Below are 20,305 nucleotides of genomic sequence, written 5' to 3'. Positions count from 1 at the left end.
CTGCCTATGGAGCATTTGACAAACTAATAAAGTACATCTTCAAAAATACAAATCTCTGCCTATGGAGCATTTGACAAACTAATAAAGTATATCTTCAAAAATACAAATCTCTGCCTATGGAGCATTTGAGAAACTAATAAAGTACATCTTAAAAATAAAAATCTCTGCCTATGGAGCATTTGACAAACTAATAAAGTACATCTTAAAAATACAAATCTCTGCCTATGGAGCATTTGAGAAACTAATAAAGTACATCTTAAAAATAAAAATCTCTGCCTATGGAGCATTTGACAAACTAATAAAGTACATCTTCAAAAATAAAAATCTCTGCCTATGGAGCATTTGACGAACTAATAAAGTACATCTTAAAAATACAAATCTCTGCCTATGGAGCATTTGACAAACTAATAAAGTACATCTTAAAAATACAAATCTCTGCCTATGGAGCATTTGACAAACTAATAAAGTACATCTTAAAAATACAAATCTCTGCCTATGGAGCATTTGAGAAACTAATAAAGTACATCTTAAAAATACAAATCTCTGCCTATGGAGCATTTGACAAACTAATAAAGTACATCTTAAAAATACAAATCTCTGCCTATGGAGCATTTGAGAAACTAATAAAGTACATCTTAAAAATACAAATCTCTGCCTATGGAGCATTTGAGAAACTAATAAAGTACATCTTAAAAATACAAATCTCTGCCTATGGAGCATTTGAGAAACTAATAAAGTACATCTTCAAAAATACAAATCTCTGCCTATGGAGCATTTGACAAACTAATAAAGTACATCTTAAAAATACAAATCTCTGCCTATGGAGCATTTGAGAAACTAATAAAGTACATCTTAAAAAATACAAATCTCTGCCTACGGAGCATTTGACAACCTAATAAAGTATATCTTCAAAAATACAAATCTCTGCCTATGGAGCATTTGAGAAACTAATAAAGTACATCTTAAAAATAAAAATCTCTGCCTATGGAGCATTTGACAAACTAATAAAGTACATCTTCAAAAATACAAATCTCTGCCTATGGAGCATTTGACAAACTAATAAAGTACATCTTCAAAAATACAAATCTCTGCCTATGGAGCATTTGACAAACTAATAAAGTATATCTTCAAAAATACAAATCTCTGCCTATGGAGCATTTGAGAAACTAATAAAGTACATCTTCAAAAATACAAATCTCTGCCTATGGAGCATTTGACAAACTAATAAAGTACATCTTAAAAATACAAATCTCTGCCTATGGAGCATTTGAGAAACTAATAAAGTACATCTTAAAAATAAAAATCTCTGCCTATGGAGCATTTGACAAACTAATAAAGTACATCTTCAAAAATAAAAATCTCTGCCTATGGAGCATTTGACAAACTAATAAAGTACATCTTCAAAAATACAAATCTCTGCCTATGGAGCATTTGACAAACTAATAAAGTACATCTTCAAAAATACACATCTCTGCCTATGTAGCATTTGATAAACTAATAAAGTACATCTTTAACAATACAAATCTCTGCCTATGGAGCATTTGACAAACTAATAAAGTACATCTTCAAAAATAAAAATCTCTGCCTATGGAGCATTTGACAAACTAATAAAGTACATCTTCAAAAATACAAATCTCTGCCTATGGAGCATTTGACAAACTAATAAAGTACTTCTTCAAAAATACAAATCTCTGCCTATGGAGCATTCGACAAACTAATAAAGTACATCTTCAAAAATACAAATCTCTGCCTATGGAGCATTTGTCAAACTAATAAAGTACATCTTCAAAAATAACAATTTCTGCCTATGGAGCATTTGACAAACTAATAAAGTACTTCTTCAAAAATACAAATCTCTGCCTATGGAGCATTTGACAAACTAATAAAGTACATCTGCAAAAATAAAAATCTCTGCCTATGGAGCATTTGACACACTTATAAAGTACTTCTTCAAAAATAAAAATCTCTGCCTATGGAGCATTTGACAAACTAATAAAGTACTTCTTCAAAAATAAAAATCTCTGCCTATGGAGCATTTGACAAACTAATAAAGTACATCTTCAAAAATAAAAATCTCTGGCTATGGAGCATTTGACAAACTAATAAAGTAGATCTTCAAAAATAAAAATCTCTGCCTATGGAGCATTTGACAAACTAATAAAGTACATCTTCAAAAATACAAATCTCTGCCTATGGAGCATTTGACAAACTAATAAAGTACATCTTCAAAAATAAAAATCTCTGCCTATGGAGCATTCGACAAACTAATAAAGTACTTTTTCAAAAATAAAAATCTCTGCCTATGGAGCATTTGACAAACTAATAAAGTACTTCTTCAAAAATAAAAATCTCTGACTATGGAGCATTTGACAAACTAATAAAGTACATCTTCACAAACAAAAATCTCTGCCTATGGAGCATTTGACAAACTAATAAAGTACATCTTCAAAAATACAAATCTCTGCCTATGGAGCATTTGACAAGCTAATAAAGTACATCTTCAAAAATAAAAATCTCTGCCTATGGAGCATTTGACAAACTAATAAAGTACTTCTTCAAAAATACAAATCTCTGCCTATGGAGCATTTGACAAACTAAAAAACTACATCTTCAAAAATAAGAATTTCTGGTGATAGAGCATTTGACAAACTAATAAAGTACATCTTCAAAAATACAAATCTCTGCCTATGGAGCATTTGACAAACTAATAAAGTACATCTTCAAAAATACAAATCTCTGCCTATGGAGCATTTGACAAACTAATAAAGTACATCTTCAAAAATACACATCTCTGCCTATGTAGCATTTGATAAACTAATAAAGTACATCTTTAACAATACAAATCTCTGCCTATGGAGCATTTGACAAACTAATAAAGTACATCTTCAAAAATAAAAATCTCTGCCTATGGAGTATTTGACAAACTAATAAAGTACATCTTCAAAAATACAAATCTCTGCCTATGGAGCATTTGACAATCTAATACACTACATCTTCAAAAATAACAATTTCTGGTGATAGAGCATTTGACAAACTAATAAAGTACATCTTCAAAAATACAAATCTCTGCCTATGGAGCATTTGACAAACTAATAAAGTACATCTTTAAAATAAAAATCTCTGCCTATGGAGCATTTGACAAACTAATAAAGTACATCTTCAAAAATACAAATCTCTGCCTATGGAGCATTTGACAAACTAATAAAGTACATCTTCAAGAATACAAATCTCTGCCTATGGAGCATTTGACAAACTAATAAAGTACATCTTTAACAATACAAATCTCTGCCTATGGAGCATTTGACAAACTAATAAAGTACATCTTCAAAAATAAAAATCTCTGCCTATGGAGCATTTGACAAACTAACAAAGTACATCTTCAAAAATAAAAATTTCTGCCTATGGAGCATTTGACAAACTAATAAAGTACATCTTCAAAAATACAAATCTCTGCCTATGGAGCATTTGACAAACTAATAAAGTACATCTTCAAAAATAAAAAAATCTCTGCCTATGGAGCATTTGACAAACTAATAAAGTACTTCTTCAAAAATAAAAATCTCTGCCTATGGAGCATTTTACAAACTAATAAAGTACATCTTCAAAAATAAAAATCTCTGCCTATGGAGCATTTGACAAACTAATAAAGTACTTCTTCAAAAATAAAAATCTCTGTCTATGGAGCATTTGACAAACTAATAAAGTACATCTTCAAAAATACAAATCTCTGCCTATGGAGCATTTGACAAACTAATAAAGTACATCTTCAAAAATACAAATCTCTGCCTATGGAGCATTCGACAAACTAATAAAGTACATCTTCAAAAATACAAATCTCTGCCTATGGAGCATTCGACAAACTAATAAAGTACATCTTCAAAAATAAAAATCTCTGCCTATGGAGCATTTGACAAACTAATAAAGTACATCTTCAAAAATAAAAATCTCTGCCTATGGAGCATACACAAACTAATAAAGTACATCTTTAAAAATAAAAACCTCTGCCTATGGAGCATTTGACAAACTAATAAAGTACATCTTCAAAAATACAAATCTCTGCCTATGGAGCATTTGACAAACTAATAAAGTATATCTTCAAAAATAAAAATCTCTGCCTATGGAGCATTTGACAAACTAATAAAGTATATCTTCAAAAATAAAAATCTCTGCCTATGGAGCATACACAAACTAATAAAGTACATCTTTAAAAATAGAAATCTCTGCCTATGGAGCATTTGACAAACTAATAAAGTACATCTTCAAAAATACAAATCTCTGCCTATGGAGCATTTGACAAACTAATGAAGTACATCTTCAAAAATACAAATCTCTGCCTATGGAGCATTTGACAAACTAATAAAGTATATCTTCAAAAATAAAAATCTCTGCCTATGGAGCATTTGACAAACTAATGAAGTACATCTTCAAAAATACAAATCTCTGCCTATGGAGCATTTGACAAACTAATAAAGTACATCTTCAAAAATACAAATCTCTGCCTATGGAGCATTTGACAAACTAATAAAGTACATCTTCAAAAATACAAATCTCTGCCTATGGAGCATTTGACAAACTAATAAAGTATATCTTCAAAAATAAAAATCTCTGCCTATGGAGCATTTGACAAACTAATGAAGTACATCTTCAAAAATACAAATCTCTGCCTATGGAGCATTTGACAAACTAATAAAGTACATCTTCAAAAATACAAATCTCTGCCTATGGAGCATTTGACAAACTAATAAAGTACATCTTCAAAAATACAAATCTCTGCCTATGGAGCATTTGACAAACTAATAAAGTATATCTTCAAAAATAAAAATCTCTGCCTATGGAGCATTTGACAAACTAATGAAGTACATCTTCAAAAATACAAATCTCTGCCTATGGAGCATTTGACAAACTAATAAAGTACATCTTCAAAAATACAAATCTCTGCCTATGGAGCATTTGACAAACTAATAAAGTATATCTTCAAAAATAAAAATCTCTGCCTATGGAGCATTTGACAAACTAATGAAGTACATCTTAAAAATACAAATGTCTGCCTATGGAGCATTTGACAAACTAATAAAGTACATCTTCAAAAATACAAATCTCTGCCTATGGAGCATTTGAAAAACTAATAAAGTGCATCTTCAAAAATAAATAAGATCTCTGCTGATGGAGCATTTGACAAACTAATAAATGCATCTTCAAAAACAAATAAAATCTCTGCTGATGGAGCATTTGAAAAACTAATAAAGTGCATCTTCAAAAATAAATAAAATCTCTGCTGATGGAGCATTTGACAAACTAATAAAGTGCATCTTTAAAAATAAAAATCTCTCAATAAAAATGGTATACCCCACGAATGCTAATTCTACGCTTTTGTATGGGTGTGAGACCTAGCCTGCTCTCAAAATAGAAAAATTGCACCAGCAAAAAATGGTACACCTATGTAATCAACACAAACGCTCTTGAAAGAAGAAACAACTGCAGTCTTTAAGCCACCATTATGAGGCACACGCTCTGTTGATTAGGTCACGTCCTCAGAATGGAAGAGGACAGGTTCACTTGACAAACACTGTACTAAGAGCTAGCCATATGAAAAAGACTCATCAGCCTCAGTTTGAGATACAATATCTTTCCATTTATCTTCATTGCTTCCGCAAGGTAGCACTCCAAACTTGAGGCCTTGTGCCACGTACCTTGACCCATTTTTTACCATAGACTAATCAAGAAATTGGATTTAGAAATGGATACTTAATGCTAACTAATACTAAACAAAAATAGAGATAATACATGGGATGAACCTACCTGACGTTTTGGCTAAGGTCAAGGTGTACTATAGGTCCTCAGCATCTTATCTCCCCCTCCCATTTGCTTTTTAAGGAGGAGATAATGCCTGGCAGAAAACTACTTGGTTACTTGGTCTTTTAACTAAGATCAAAGTATCTTCTGATACTGCGCATCACTTTTTTGTTCTGATGAAGAGAACTGGTTCACTTGACAAACACTGCACTAAGAGCTAGCCACAAGAAAAAGACTCTTCAGCCGCACTCTACAATGATACAAAGACCAATTCAAAACCACTCTGAAAAACTCTGGATTTGACATTCACATGTAGGAAACAACAGTCTGTGGCCAAAACCTGTGGCAGCGATCCATCATACCTCGTACCAAACAATATTAAACAGAAAGGAGAAGATTGGTGTGGAAATTAAGAGGCAAGAAAAAACTGAGCAGAATAGCCCCCCCCCCCGCCAAATTTTGCCTGTCTTCTCTGCCCATGCAGATTCTATGCTCAGATTGGTTTGAGAAAACATCTGTGAGCTAAGCATAAAGGAGGAAATTTTTGGATATGAGAAATCAGCTAACGATGACTATCCCAAGTAGTTAAGTTTCTTACACACACACGCACACACGAGAATGAAAAAGAAAACCTGAGGGACGAATAATAAGGAGAAAGACACGCCTTAGAATCACTATCAATAAATTATTTATGGTCTCCCTTTTTATTCTTTCTCTTTCTATTTTCTTCCTTGCATCTTTTTCTTTTCTTCCTTATCTATTAATCTCTTCATTAATGAGTGTATGCATGATGATGGTGGGGTAGAGATAACCAAGATGGCAACGTAAGTCGTACATTAACATAAAAATTCTAGTCAAATTAAAAGCATTTTTTATAACTGTATAACCCCGATTTAAACTGAAATCCCTTTTAGCATCGCCTGAAGAGGTCTGTAGTTACTGGTAACTAGCTGACCAAAACATGCTCATGACTGTGTAGCAACAAATTACTGCTTATGTAAAAACAAATAAAGAGTATGCCCTGTCCTATTTTGGTATTGAGCTTACTTAACCTCTGGAAAACAATAACCTCAGATTATAAATAAATAAATATATATATATATATTTATATATGTATATATATACTAGCAGGCCACCCATTTTTTTCCGGTTGTAAAATATGCTTAAATATAATATTTTGATTAAAAAAAACATTAAGAAATTTATGTGCGGGGTTTGAACCTACAGACCACATCATGCAAAAAAAAAAAAGAAAAAAATACAATATCAACTTACCCACGGTAGAATTTTCAAGGCTCGTTGTTCTATCATTGTTGGAAAAATGGCTTTACCAATGATAGATTAATTAATTAAAATAATGATTTCGATTATCAGTAATTATCAGGGGGTATTCTGAGACAAAACTTAAGATCATTCCCAAACTTGTAAATTTTGAAGAAAATCTGTCCAGCCGTTTTGGAGTCTATAAAGAACAAACTCACACACAGACAAAGTTGTATACATATAATTATAGCATTTGTATATAGTGTAGAGATTGTAGTGTTTGAATATATGGGTAAATGGCAGTTTTAGTCATTTAGAACTGCTTTAAAGCTTCACTGCTAACTTATTTTTTGACCAAATTTCAAACATTTATTACAGTTTATAGATCACCTCAGTTATATTGTGAAAAAAAAAAAAAATTTCAATTTCAGTTCAGTAAAACAAAAGTTATGAATTTTCTGGTGTTCAAAATCATAAAAATATGGAGGTGAGCGATGCTTTTTATGACTGGTTTCCATAGCAACATCGTTACTTCAACGACTATTGTTGCGAAAAGAGAAATAAATTGTGAAACAGATAGAATGAAAGGGAGGTAATTGGGGATATTTTATTGAAAGCAGACGAGTGCCGTACATTGTTATTACGTAAGTGTATTTATGAGAGCAAAAAAAATAAGACTGAAATTAAACAAAGAACAAGTGAATTTATTGGAAGCCTGGAAACATACTGGATTATAGAAAAATGCGAGCATGAAAAGTAATATGGTTAAGCTTAAACATGGAAAAGTGACTAGTTGTTAACACTGGAAAAGAAAAGGACAAGATATTCTAGTAAAAAATATAATAAATTTAATTTAAAATGTTGCAGTATTTGAATATTTTTAAAATTTAATTTATACCATTATATAATCAATTCTTAATGCTGCAATATTTTAAGTTATACATTTATTATACTTTTTACTAGAATATCTTGCCCTTTTCTTTTCCAGTTTTAACAACTAGTCCTTTACTTTTCCATGTTTAAGCATAACCATATTATGTTTGTATTTTTCTATATATAAATATATATAATCAAGTAATAGGACATAATGCCTAGGATAAAACTATATTATGCTTACTTGGTCTTTTTGCTCAAAGTGTAGTATCTATTCTGATGCAGCATTTCGGTGACCTTTTCTCCCCACCTCCCCATTTGTTTTTTAAGGAGAAGATAATGCCTGGTAGAAAACTATTTGGTTATAAGGCTTGCAATTTTAGCAAATAACACGGTCCTGAACATAAGCATGTGCTCTATCCCAACCATTATCAAATGAACCTGAGGTAATCTCGTCAGTATTAAACAAAGCCTAACTCGTTGCCAAGAACTTTGCAGCTAATTCTACCCTAATCATAGGATTAGCGAATCTCTCAACAGAGGCTCCCTTTCTAGGGCAATTGCCCCCGACATATCAAAGGCCTTTGGTAGGGTATGACAATGGTCTACTCCACAAGATCTCCAGCTATGATATAGCTGGAAATGTTTTTTCAATTATTAAATCATTTCTCTCTGATAAGTTCATATGAGTAGTGGTTGAAGGGCAGAAATCAGAAGCTCACAGTATTTATACTGGAGTCTCTCAGAGTCCATCCTGGGCCTAACTCTCTTCCTGATCTACATAATTGATCTTCCAAATCACATCCTAAGATCATTCATAGACATTTATGCTGATGACACAACCACCTATGGCAACACATCAAAGGTCATAAATGACTAAGTTCTCTCTGATCCTTTCTCCTCTGATCTTGAGTGCGTGGTACAATGGGGAAAGAGGTGACTGGTTACTTTTAATGCATCTAAAACCAAACTTCTATCTTTACATCATCAACGCGCTGATCCCCATCTGGCATCAATTGAAATGAATGGTTCTCGTTTTGAGGAGGCTCCATGTTTTGACAAGCTTTTGGGCTTGACTTTTACTCCTGATCTAAAATGGAACATGTACATCAAATCCATCGCCAAGCTCCAGAAGATATCTCACTGCTGATGCAATTCTCTATCTATATAAAAGTCAAGTATGTCCAAGGATGGAGTACTGTTGCCACATCTGGGCAGGAACTGCTAGAAGCATCTTATCCTGCCTTGACAGAATTCAAAATAGGGCCTTTTTCTCTTCCCTGCAATGTCTTTCCCGCAGAAGAGACCTTACAAGCCTGTCTCTGCTTTATCGTTATTTTCATGCTCGTCTGAGCTCCAATCTATGATCCCTCATCAAACTTTCACGAAAAACACTCTGAAAAAACTATAATTTCCCTCACTCTTTATCTGTGCCTAAACCTAAATGTAGATTCCATGAACAAAGCTTCTTTCTTAGAACCACATGCATGTGAAACTCTTCTTTCCCTGCTTTCCAGCTGACTACAATTTGGTTGTCTTCAAGTCAAATGTAAACAAATTCTTGATGAGCCGTTTCCCTTTAAGTAATCCAATTTACCAAATTTACATTACTAATGATTACTACGATATTATCCCATTGACTACTGTACACATTAATCCTTATCCTTGAGTGATCTCCAGGCCTTGATAAGTGGTGATTCCTATGTAAAAAAAATTTAATAACAAGAAATATTAAGGTCCGATACTTCTGGGTGATTATGTCAAAAAGGGATCAGTTTAAAGTTATAAAACCTCGAAATCTTCCAAAAATTGATACTCAGCATACACGAAAGAGGAGTGGCTTGCGTGACCTGCAAAGAAAGAAACGTCATTAATGACCCTCTGGTGGACAGAGACAGAATACTCTTCCCACTGCTGCACACCAAGCTCAACTTAATAAAGCAGTTCTCCAACGCTCTAAACAAGGATGGTGACTTCTTGTGCCAGACGTTTCCAGGATTGAGCATAGAGAAGAAAGCTGACACGTTTGAGGGTCCTCAGATCTGGAAGCTCATCAGAGATGCAGAGTTTGAAAATTCAATAAATGAAATGGAACTGGAAGCGTGGGAGGCATTTGTTTTGGTAGTGAATAATATTCTTGGCAGCAATAAGGCCAGAAACTACGCAGAACTTGTCAACAACATTTGACTGCTTTCAGAAAACTGTGATGCAACATGAGTGTCAAGATGTACGACCTATTTTCACATATGGACCAGTTTTCTGAGAACCTGGGTTCGATGAGTGACAAGCAGAAGAGCTTCCATCTATAGATGGAGACCAGGCTGAGAAGCAGTGATGATGGCTAACTACTGTTGGAATCGGAAGGGACATCCCTGCCGCTAAGCATTTCAGGAGTTCGAGGAAATGGAAGTTCAAGCCCTGAATTTTGAACAATAATGAAGCAACATGCAATTAATGTGTATTTACTTTTATCAATGTCCACCAATCAGTTTACAGTAATTGAGGTTTCTATCAGGTAATCAATATATATTGTTGGCAAAACACTTTTTCTCTTAAAATCATATTTAGTGTTGACAAAAATTAGTTGATAATGTCACAAAGAAAATCTAATCGATATTGTCACAATCTGATTTTTTTACAAATCAACAAAAAGCACAAAAACCTGACTTAACGAAATGCCATTTCTTGATTCAGCTGTGCAAAAAATACTCTAAATTAGTTGTACAAATCTAGATAATATTAAAAAAGTAAAAAAGTGTGCAGTATTTTTGGATAATGTTGTATCATGCCTACATTCATATAATCCAATGAAGAAAATAAAAGTCATGATTAGGATTTTTTTTTTAGGTCATCATTTATGCCATTTTTATTTTCAACTCACAATAGTTCAATCCTATACTTGAAATTAAAAAAGTGAACGAATTAACAAATTAAACCCACAATAAATGTGTCTCTCACCTGGCAAGTCCCTCCATTTCTTTGTTCGTCAGAGGATTGCCATGTTTGGATAATAAATGCACCAGCATTTGCCGACGGGTGTGGTTTTCGGGCATTGTTACATAGACTCGTTTTGCAAACCGTCTATAATTAAAAAAAATTCCAAATTAAAAGAACAGAAAGAATCATACAAAGAAAATCAGACAAAAATAGAATGCTACCCATCAAAAACTGAATGTATTATTTATATTTCTGTTTTATGGCATATAGACCTATTTTGTTATTAATTTAATATTTGTTAAATTTCAATATAATGGAGTTCGACATCATAAATTTTAATGGAATTGGATATTAAGCTGATTAAATTTTAATGAAATAAAATTTAATGGAATTTAAATTGAATAAATAAAAAATATGGAAAATAGACAAAGGAAACTTGGAATTTTATAAGATCTGGAAAAAAGCTATAAAATTTTTTAATTGTAATCTTTGCAATGTGATAACCTACCGAAGCACGGCATCATCTAATTCCTGCGGCCGATTTGTTGCTCCCATAATTAACATTCGATCTTCAGAAGTGCCAGTGAGCTGCAAAACAAAGTAGAGAATTTTAGATGGGACATAACATGAAGAGTTAAGTTTTGTCTTGCAAATTCTAAAAATGTATTCACAAAAGTTAAATTAGTTTATTTTTTCATTTTAATTTCACCCATGTTTTCTTAGAACTACTCAATTATTAGTGAAAAAAACCCAAACATTTGTTATATTATCTTGAATTTTTATTAGTTTGTTACAAATAAAACATGCCAAACATGAATTTTCCATTAAAAAACACCATATTTTGGAAGAGGGGTCATTTCTGTAATCAAACTTTTAGACAATTACTATTTTTATTTACCACTTACTTACATCATCGTGATATTTGCAAGCATTTGATACACAAGAAGTGCAGTGGAACTACTGAAAGGATAAGCAATTTGTGTGCAAGAAATAATGGAGATGACAAAGTGATTGATGATGTTAGCAAGGTGATAGCATTGGAGCACAAGGTGGAGCAAATGATAATTGCAACAGGAAATTCAAAGAACTTCTGCCTTTACTAATCGACAGAAAATCAGCAATGTCAAGAGTGTATGCCTTATGATGATGTATGGAAGTGAAACTTGACCAGTGAAGCCTGATGACACAGAAATTAGATGAGAATGATATGACGAATGCGTAATCTGAGTTAAAAATAGGATTAGACCCGTTGACCTCAGAGGAAGTTCACACGCTCGTGCGCAAATAAACGAACGTTCATTCATTTTAATTTCCCCGCGCTTTTGCACAAAATTTAAGTTCTTCAAGCAACGACATAATTTCAAATACGTCCACGTGCTTTCCTCACAACAACAAAAGCAAAATGGACATATCTCTGATGGACATAGGCAAAGACAATACCACGTGACAATATCGACCAATGAGAAATTTTAGAAGATTGTTTTTTAACGCTTTCCCAAACCAAATATCAGCAGCAGCAATCTTGTGCTCGTATCCGATTCAAAAAGTATTTAAATGCAACATTCTTTCTCTCTCTCAAACTTGACATAAGAACATATCTCGTTTTCATCTCATAGCTGTTTTCAAATCTGTCAAAACCACAATTACCCACGCCACGCAGGCATCCAGAAAAACGACACTTATGCACACACGCACCCATTCCATACATTTTCTATAAGAATTACTAACAACGGACTACTTTCCTCATGGGACTTTCAAATAAGGCAAACTTTGCCAGTTAAAACAAAAACCTTGAAATAAGGACTTTCACCTTCCAATCTTATTATTTTAACGAAGGACGAAAGAACATGACCTTTTAATCTTAGTAAATCCACAAAGGAGTTTCACCTAATTTGGATATTCTAACCTCAATGATTTCCCAAGAACTCTTACTGATCAGACTTTGCTTGTTCATCTTGTTATTCTGTTGAAAAATAAATGCAGCGCATTTTAAACGAGAAGGAGGTATCATTGTGTTTTATTTCTTTTTTTATTATTATTTTGTTTGGGGCAGAGGAATTTAATTTCTCCTAAATTTCTTTTCCCCTACAAAGTTTAAATCTATTCAGGAAGAACAGTCAGTTTCGTCACAATAAAAAAAAAATGGGTGAGAGTTCTTAAATGCAAATCAGTTAAAGTAGTAGGATCAATTGGCAGACAAACATGAATGAAAATAAATGATTTGAGGGAAAGAAATACCCAACCAGCGATAAGTTAATTTAAAAGTCAATTTATAAAAGCCATCCAACACATGCTAGCATGTAAAATTTAATCAAATTAAATGTACTTTATTTATTCATTCATTTAAACTTTTTCATTTTTTATGATTACATTTTATGACATTTTCAAGGTTAGAAATAGACAAGAAAAATGATGTGGGGTGGAGTGTTGCACAGATATTTGTAGTTTTACTTACTCCATCAAATTCAATGAGAAATTCTGTTTTTAATCGTCGGCTTGCTTCATTTTCACCTTCTCTCCTTTCACATAATAATGAATCTATTTCATCTGAAAAATACAAGGGCACATAACTCTTAAATAGTTTTCGTTTCCTGCCGGAATAATATTTTTCTACCCTTACACGAATGCTAATTTACCTAAAAAGAAAAATTAGATTCTCATTTTGGAGAAATTACATGTAGACAGCCTTAAAAATTTTTTTTTTAAAATCTAGATGAGAAATTTATTCAGCATATAACATAAAATTACCCCTCAAATATAGTTTGTTTTAAAGGTTATGAACCATTGTTTTTTTTTAAATCTTGGCCATTTTCTTAATTTCTTATTTATCAAGTATACACTTGATAAATAAGGCATTAAGTGCCGTGTTGAGGGAAAAATTTGTATTTCCTGCTGAAAATATACATTATAAATAAAATAACTGCGGGCATGATTGACCCATTAATGATTCACTCAGATCACACACACCCTTTCCATCTTTTTTAATTCATTTTTAATTTAATTTTTATATTGTCACTCAAACTTAGGATTAATGGAGGAGTTAAGGGAGCGCATGACTTTTTAAGACTTAATATTGATATTTTTATACTAAAGTTAAATTAACAAGACCAATTTTGACTTAATACAGTAGCAAAAGTTGAAAATGCATACAAGAAAAAAAGAAAAATCTAAAATTCTTGTTAATGACACAAAATTCTTGTTAATGACACAAAATGACAGCAATTCAATCTTTTCTTTTGCTGAACACTCAAGTGATCCCAACTTGTCATGTCACTTTTAATCTCTCCCCAAAAGGAGAATTCCTACTCTTTATCTCAAAAAGAATTTGTCCGTGCAAAATGAATGCTCATTTGTATAAGCGAACCCTTGTCACTGCACAAAAATGACGAGATTTAATCTTGCAAGTGAAACGCTGTGTTCAGTCCCTAAAAAACAATCACTGATCATCACTTTTTCTTTATAAATCTGCATAATGACTGCTACATGGAGGATTGCCAAAAATCCTAGTTTCTTTTTTAAAGTAATGGACAGTAATTATTTTTTGTCTGGCATAGAAATTGGGCAAAATTGGTTATACCCCACCTATTCCCCTGACCCCCCCCCCCCAAAAAAAAATTTTTTTTATTTTCTTTAAAAAATATTTGCCTGAACTTTACAGGTGGTTGGCCTTCAGCAGCAGAATTACTCAGAAATGGCATCGCTTGGAATAAGATGCCAGAGAAAAAGCTGGCTTAACCTGATGTAGATGAATGCCATTCTAACAAAAAAATAAGATCCACAAAATTTTAATAGCAGATAAAATTCAGAGTAAAAATTAAACTCATAAAAATTTTTGCAGCTAAAAAAGAATTCAACCTTCTTTAGCCTGTGTCTACTTTAATGTCTTTTGTGAATATAATATGAAATACACCAACATTAATTTTGGTGGAAATATAAATGGCATTTATTAGCATTTCTTGAAAATCAAAGAATGTTTAAGTATAATCACAAAAAGTTCAGAAAGGTAAAAAAGTGGTTGTCATAAGGGAGATAACTATGTTCATTTACATGTCCAACACAAATTTTCTGGCTATATTGGTTTTTGAAATTGATTAAATTAGCAATACACATGAAAAAATTTAAATGGCTTAAAATATTTCAATATTGATATATATAGAAAGAGCTTGATAACCTAAGAAAGAATCTTTTTAAATTTTTAAAATCCAATTAAAATCAAGGAAGTTATGACTATTTTCATGCTTTGTGTGTTTGGATATTTTCCCCTCTTTAAGACCATATGCGTTTTGTTACATTTTTTGCACTACTTTTTCAGTAAAAATGCTATATCTTTGTTAAAACACAAGACTAAGCAATGAAATTTGCCATATAAGTGTATTTTTGTGCAAAGAATCTGAATATGCTACTGAAAATCTCCAGAAATTAATAGTTTCCAAATAATCTGCAGTAAATGCGCATAAATATGCTGCAATTGCTTAAAAATGCCATGTATTCATTAAAAGAAAAGAAGTTAGAGAACTCAAAGTTTAGTTGTAATGCATTTTATGTGCCAAAAACTGAAATCGAAATCTAGGATTGGTTAAAAATGAATATATTGCAATATTTCTTTGGTATTATTGTAGATTAATACCTACTGCTACCCCTCCCCATCTGACCACCTCTCCAAAATATGTGATTCTACCTTTATAGACAATTGCATGTGAACAACTTGAAAAACTTTAATAAAAGATAAAAATTATTTTAGAATTTAATGTAAAATGATTTCCCATTTTGAATCATTCGAGCGTTTTAGGGCAGTTACCCCCCACCCCTTTTTTTCCTATGATAGATAAATCCTGGGTGTTTTTTTGTTTGTTGTTTTCTATGCATGGTTTTAAGAGGGTCTTTGTGCAATTATGAGAAGGTGGGGAGGTTGCCACTCTGACTTTGGGTTAATGATAGGGCTAAGGAAAATTATGTATGAACATCCTGAAGACTTGATAGAAACAAAACGAAAACAATTTTAGAATTTAGAGTGGAGGTTGGTTTCACATACATGTAAAATAATTCACCATTTCAAGACGATCCTAGCATTTTAGGACAGTTGACCAATTTATTTTTTTATGGGAGATTAATCATGTGCACTTTTCTTTAAACGTTTTTTTATGCTTTTTTTTTTTACGTTTATATGAGCTCACAGAGGAAGTTTGTTTAGTGGGGAGCTCTGCCACTTGTACTTAGCGTTATTGTTAAGGCTAAAGGTTTTAGGAGGAGGCTTGCCACTCATACCTAGGATTAGACATAGAATTAAGCGATTTCTTTTTTTTTTTTTTTCAAGAGCGCGTTTGATACCCATTGTGAAACTTTACAAGAATTATGACAAACAGACAAAAATAAATGTTATTTAAAAAAGTGACGTCCCTCTAACAGAAAACATGATGCTTGGAAAAATATCAAGTATTTAAATTCTATTTAAATATAAAAAAGAAACAAGTTTTTGTTAAAGCTGACAAATTGTTAAAAATTTTGAATTAATGTTATTTTGATTTTTAATTACATTTCATGTCTTTTCCTACCGTTTTTTTAACTGAGCACCTCCTACAAATATTTAAATATTGATTATTTTATTTATTTTTTTAATAATCGGGTAGATTAGTTTCCATTCGATAATAATTCACTGAAAACATTTTTTAAGGGACGAAAATTAAAAGCGTGTCTTACTATTCGTACACGTGAACCAAAAGAATGATACTTCACATTTTCGCTTGTTAAAATATTTTAAAATCTAATACTACCCAATTTTTAAAAATATTTGTATGGCTGATAACAAAATAGCCCTAACTAAACATGTAAGATTTTTTTTTTTTATAACCAGATTTTTAATTAAAAAATAAAATCGATTTGGTATAAAAATAACAAAAACAAAACGTCTGCTTACGCCATGTTATCGCTGCTTCTGCTGCTACTATCACTACTACTACAGAAGTCTTGATTCAAATTCATAACGATTTTTTCGGATATTACGTTTTTAAATTGCTATGTAGAGAAAACACTGTTCAATCATCTTTTTAACGAATAAACATAGTAAAAAGATTGTTTTATTTAATAGTGAGTGTCCGAAGAAAATCTTTTTCAAAATTTTCAATACTCATCATTTCGAAATTTTTTTTTTTTAACACAACGAGTGGTCAAATGAATTTCGGACACTCGAAATTATTAAAAATGACATCTTTTTTGGTTTTGGCTAATTTCCAAATTTTATTCTAAAATTCTTCACAGAAACACGCTACGAATGTTTAGAAATCGGGGGGGGGGGTACAAAATCTTACCGAAAATGCCGTTTCATGATGTTCACATTTTTATCATTTATTTGCTTAAAACTCTAAAAATATATAATATGTTATTTACTAATTCATTTGAAAGTATATTCATTTCCGAACAAAACGGTGGTATTTTGAAGACTTAAAGTGATTTGGTTTTTAAAATATGACTATTTTAACAGAAACCCCTTGAAAACTGATTATCCAAAGCGTTTTAACGGCCAATTAATAACTAATTAAATCGTTTTGCTAGACAATCCGATTTCAGCTTAATAATTCAACACATCACTTGAATTTTTCTGTGAGGACATAATTAGGTTTAAATTTAAGCAGAATAAAATATAATTTCAAAGTAAAGGAAAACTATCACTAGCAGGTACAGTGCAAATACAAATTAATAACATGCCACATGCAGCACCATCTGTTGGCCATCCAATAAACTAGTGCAAAGGCAGCAAGATTATCAAGTTCCTTATTGTGATTTTGTCTGGATTAAAAAAAATATAATAAAGATAATCAGTTGCATATGAATTTATTGCTTCACTAATTTTATTTGCCTTCTTTTTGGATTAATGCCACAGCGTTAACAATCTCCAATTGGGTTAGAGTTTGAAGATCGCATTTCAAGAAGTTTTCATCTTTTCTCACAGATGGCCATCTCACCAACTATTTTAACTTATTTAAAAATTCCATTCTTGAACTTAGATGTATAAAATGAAGGTTAAAAATGGAAATTTCCATGTAAGTTTAGACTAAAAAAAAAAAAAAATGGAATTTTCCATCAGAGATCACCTTATAGGTTACGTATCCAGGAATATGAATAAACAATGGCAAAAAAAAAAAGCTAAGAGCAAAATAAATGCCCTAACCTGGGAAGCCACAACCCTGTTAATCAAAACATAAGAATAAGCGAAGTAAAAAAAAAAAAAAAAAAAAAAAAAAGTGTGTGCTCGGGCGATGGGGGTGGGGGGGTAATCAAAACATAGGGATAAGTGAAGTAAAAATTAAAAAATTAAATATTATATAAAAAAAAGTTAAAACTTAAAAAATTTTTTAAAATCACAAAAAAACTAACGTAAGGCAAATGAATGATGTTAAATGTAAAAATTGGAAAAACAAAAAAGAAAACAGAAAAATGAACGTTAAAACTTCTTTAAAAATCTGAAAAATTAAAACCAAGAAAAAAAAAAAAAAAAAAAAAACAGGTGAAAAATGGCTTAAATAAGCCTGTTTCGATATTAAAATTTAAAAAAATCGGTGGGTACTCGGCGTTGGCCGGGTGTTTTTGGGTGTGTGTGTGGACGATCGGGGGTGGGGGTGTGTTGATGAAAACCTAAGAATAAGCGAAGTAAAAAAAAAACAAAAAAAAACAACAGAAAAACGAACGTTACGTGAAAAATGGCTTAAATAACCCTGCTTCAATATTAAAAATCGAAAAAAAAAAAAAAAGACATCTCACACCACGATTCGAACCCAAAACGTTTAGATAATGACTGAGCGCTCTAACCAACTGACCTAACACAACGTACACGAAATTAGATCATTTTTTAAATCTTTAAACTAAATCAGGTTACGACGGCGAATGACACATGCGTAGAAGCGAATTCGTTATGAGAGGACGGTTTTTGCTGACGACCCCCCCCCCCCTGTAGAAAAGTGCTGATTTCAGGGTGAAAAAATTAACGTTTTTGGCCAATTTTTCGATATTTGCCGGGCGAAGGATGGGGCTTTCATATGCGACCAAATTTGTGAAGTTTTGTTCTGTCTATCGAAAGTTTTTAGCAGACACACAAACATACACACATATACATTTTCGCTTTTATATATATAGACTAGCGAGGGGTACCCAGCGTTGCCCGGGTGTTTAAAGGTGTGTGTGTGTGGGGGGGGGGGGTAAAAAAAAGAAAAAAAAAAAAAAGTAAGTATGAGGATCGAACCCAAACCGTTGAGGCAAAGTTGTGAAAAAAAAAACGTGCGACGTTAACCATTGCCCCACCGTGACATGCTTACGGAAACACATTTGAATTCATTTAATTAGTTGGATTTAGCAGGTGCCCGTTTTAAATGAGGTCAAGTTTTGACTGCGGGATAGTATTCATTTTCTGCTGAACGCTCCCCCAAAGATGTTAGAGGAAAAAGACTAACCCACACGCGGCGAGCGACAAATATTGAATATTTATCTTCCCGAAATCGACAAAATTAAATAGACAGGCAAGCTTCGTTGTTAACTGAGATATTACGATTTGTATGTGATATAAAAAGTTTTAAAAAGTTGTGAACCGAGCGACCGCTTCTCTGAAAGAAGCCTTTTGTAGACACACAGAAAAAGCGAACACACATACATACATTTTCACTTTTATATTTATAGACTAGCAGGGGTACCCAGTGTTGCCCACGTGTTTGTAGGCGTAAAAAAGAAAAAAAAAGAAAAGTGCTTTGAACTCTATAATAATATATACAAAATCTGAAAGAATTAAAATATCATATTAAGCATACTTTATGACCGGGCTATGCTTGGCATCCTTGCTAGCTTAAATAAATACTTTTCCAATTTTAACAAAAGAACTACAATAATATCTGAGTGTCTCCATTTACGCTGAACATCTACAGAATGCCAACATCAATATATTACATATGAATGAGTTTCCAAAGGTCCCACTTGTTATATGTTTATTGTTTTCTCTTAATCTCGTCTTGTTTTACCTAAACAAGACGAGATTAAGAAGAGAAAACAAATGCACAAAAAATAAAGCAAAAGAAAATCAAAATGCAACATGAAAAGATGAAGATGAAGAGAACTCACTTCCATGCAATGCTTAAAGGATTTAAGCAGTAATTTGCCTTTTCTGAATCGAAAAAAAAAATCAGAATTCCATTAAAAAGTAGAAATCTTACATCCCTGCTTTTATGGAAAGTTGCATTATAGCAAAATTTTTACATAACAGAAGCAAGATCGATTTTCTTTATTGGATGGTTGGCATCAAAGAGAACGAACATCTCGTGCCAAGGTTTGAGCCAGCTTTTTCTCTAGAAAAAATATTTGCATTAGAGACAAACTCCAAAATTCTCGGATGTTTTTTTGAATCTACTCAATGCAAGATCTCAAAAACGCCCAATTTTATCATTTTTGGTACAATATGAAG

The 20,305-nt window shown here is 32.1% G+C and overlaps 1 protein-coding gene across 5 annotated transcripts in view; it reads right to left on the bottom strand.

Moving 5' to 3' along the window:
- Positions 1–20,305, bottom strand: part of LOC145263673 (spastin-like) — a 314,215-nt gene that overhangs the window by 84,318 nt on the left and 209,592 nt on the right. For all 5 annotated transcript variants that reach the window (XM_080120548.1, XM_080120549.1, XM_080120547.1 and 2 more), the window contains 3 exons: positions 13,322–13,413; positions 11,375–11,454; positions 10,888–11,010 (listed from right to left, as the gene is read on the bottom strand). In XM_080120548.1, the coding sequence (XP_079976674.1) occupies positions 10,888–11,010; positions 11,375–11,454; positions 13,322–13,413 (295 nt within the window). The remainder of the gene's footprint in view (positions 1–10,887; positions 11,011–11,374; positions 11,455–13,321; positions 13,414–20,305) is intronic.

Source organism: Euprymna scolopes, chromosome 39 (genome assembly GCF_053919585.1).
Source record: "Euprymna scolopes isolate OS-2025 chromosome 39, ASM5391958v1, whole genome shotgun sequence".
NCBI classification, from domain to species: domain Eukaryota; kingdom Metazoa; phylum Mollusca; class Cephalopoda; order Sepiida; family Sepiolidae; genus Euprymna; species Euprymna scolopes.
This window is presented reverse-complemented; position numbering and strand designations above follow the sequence as displayed.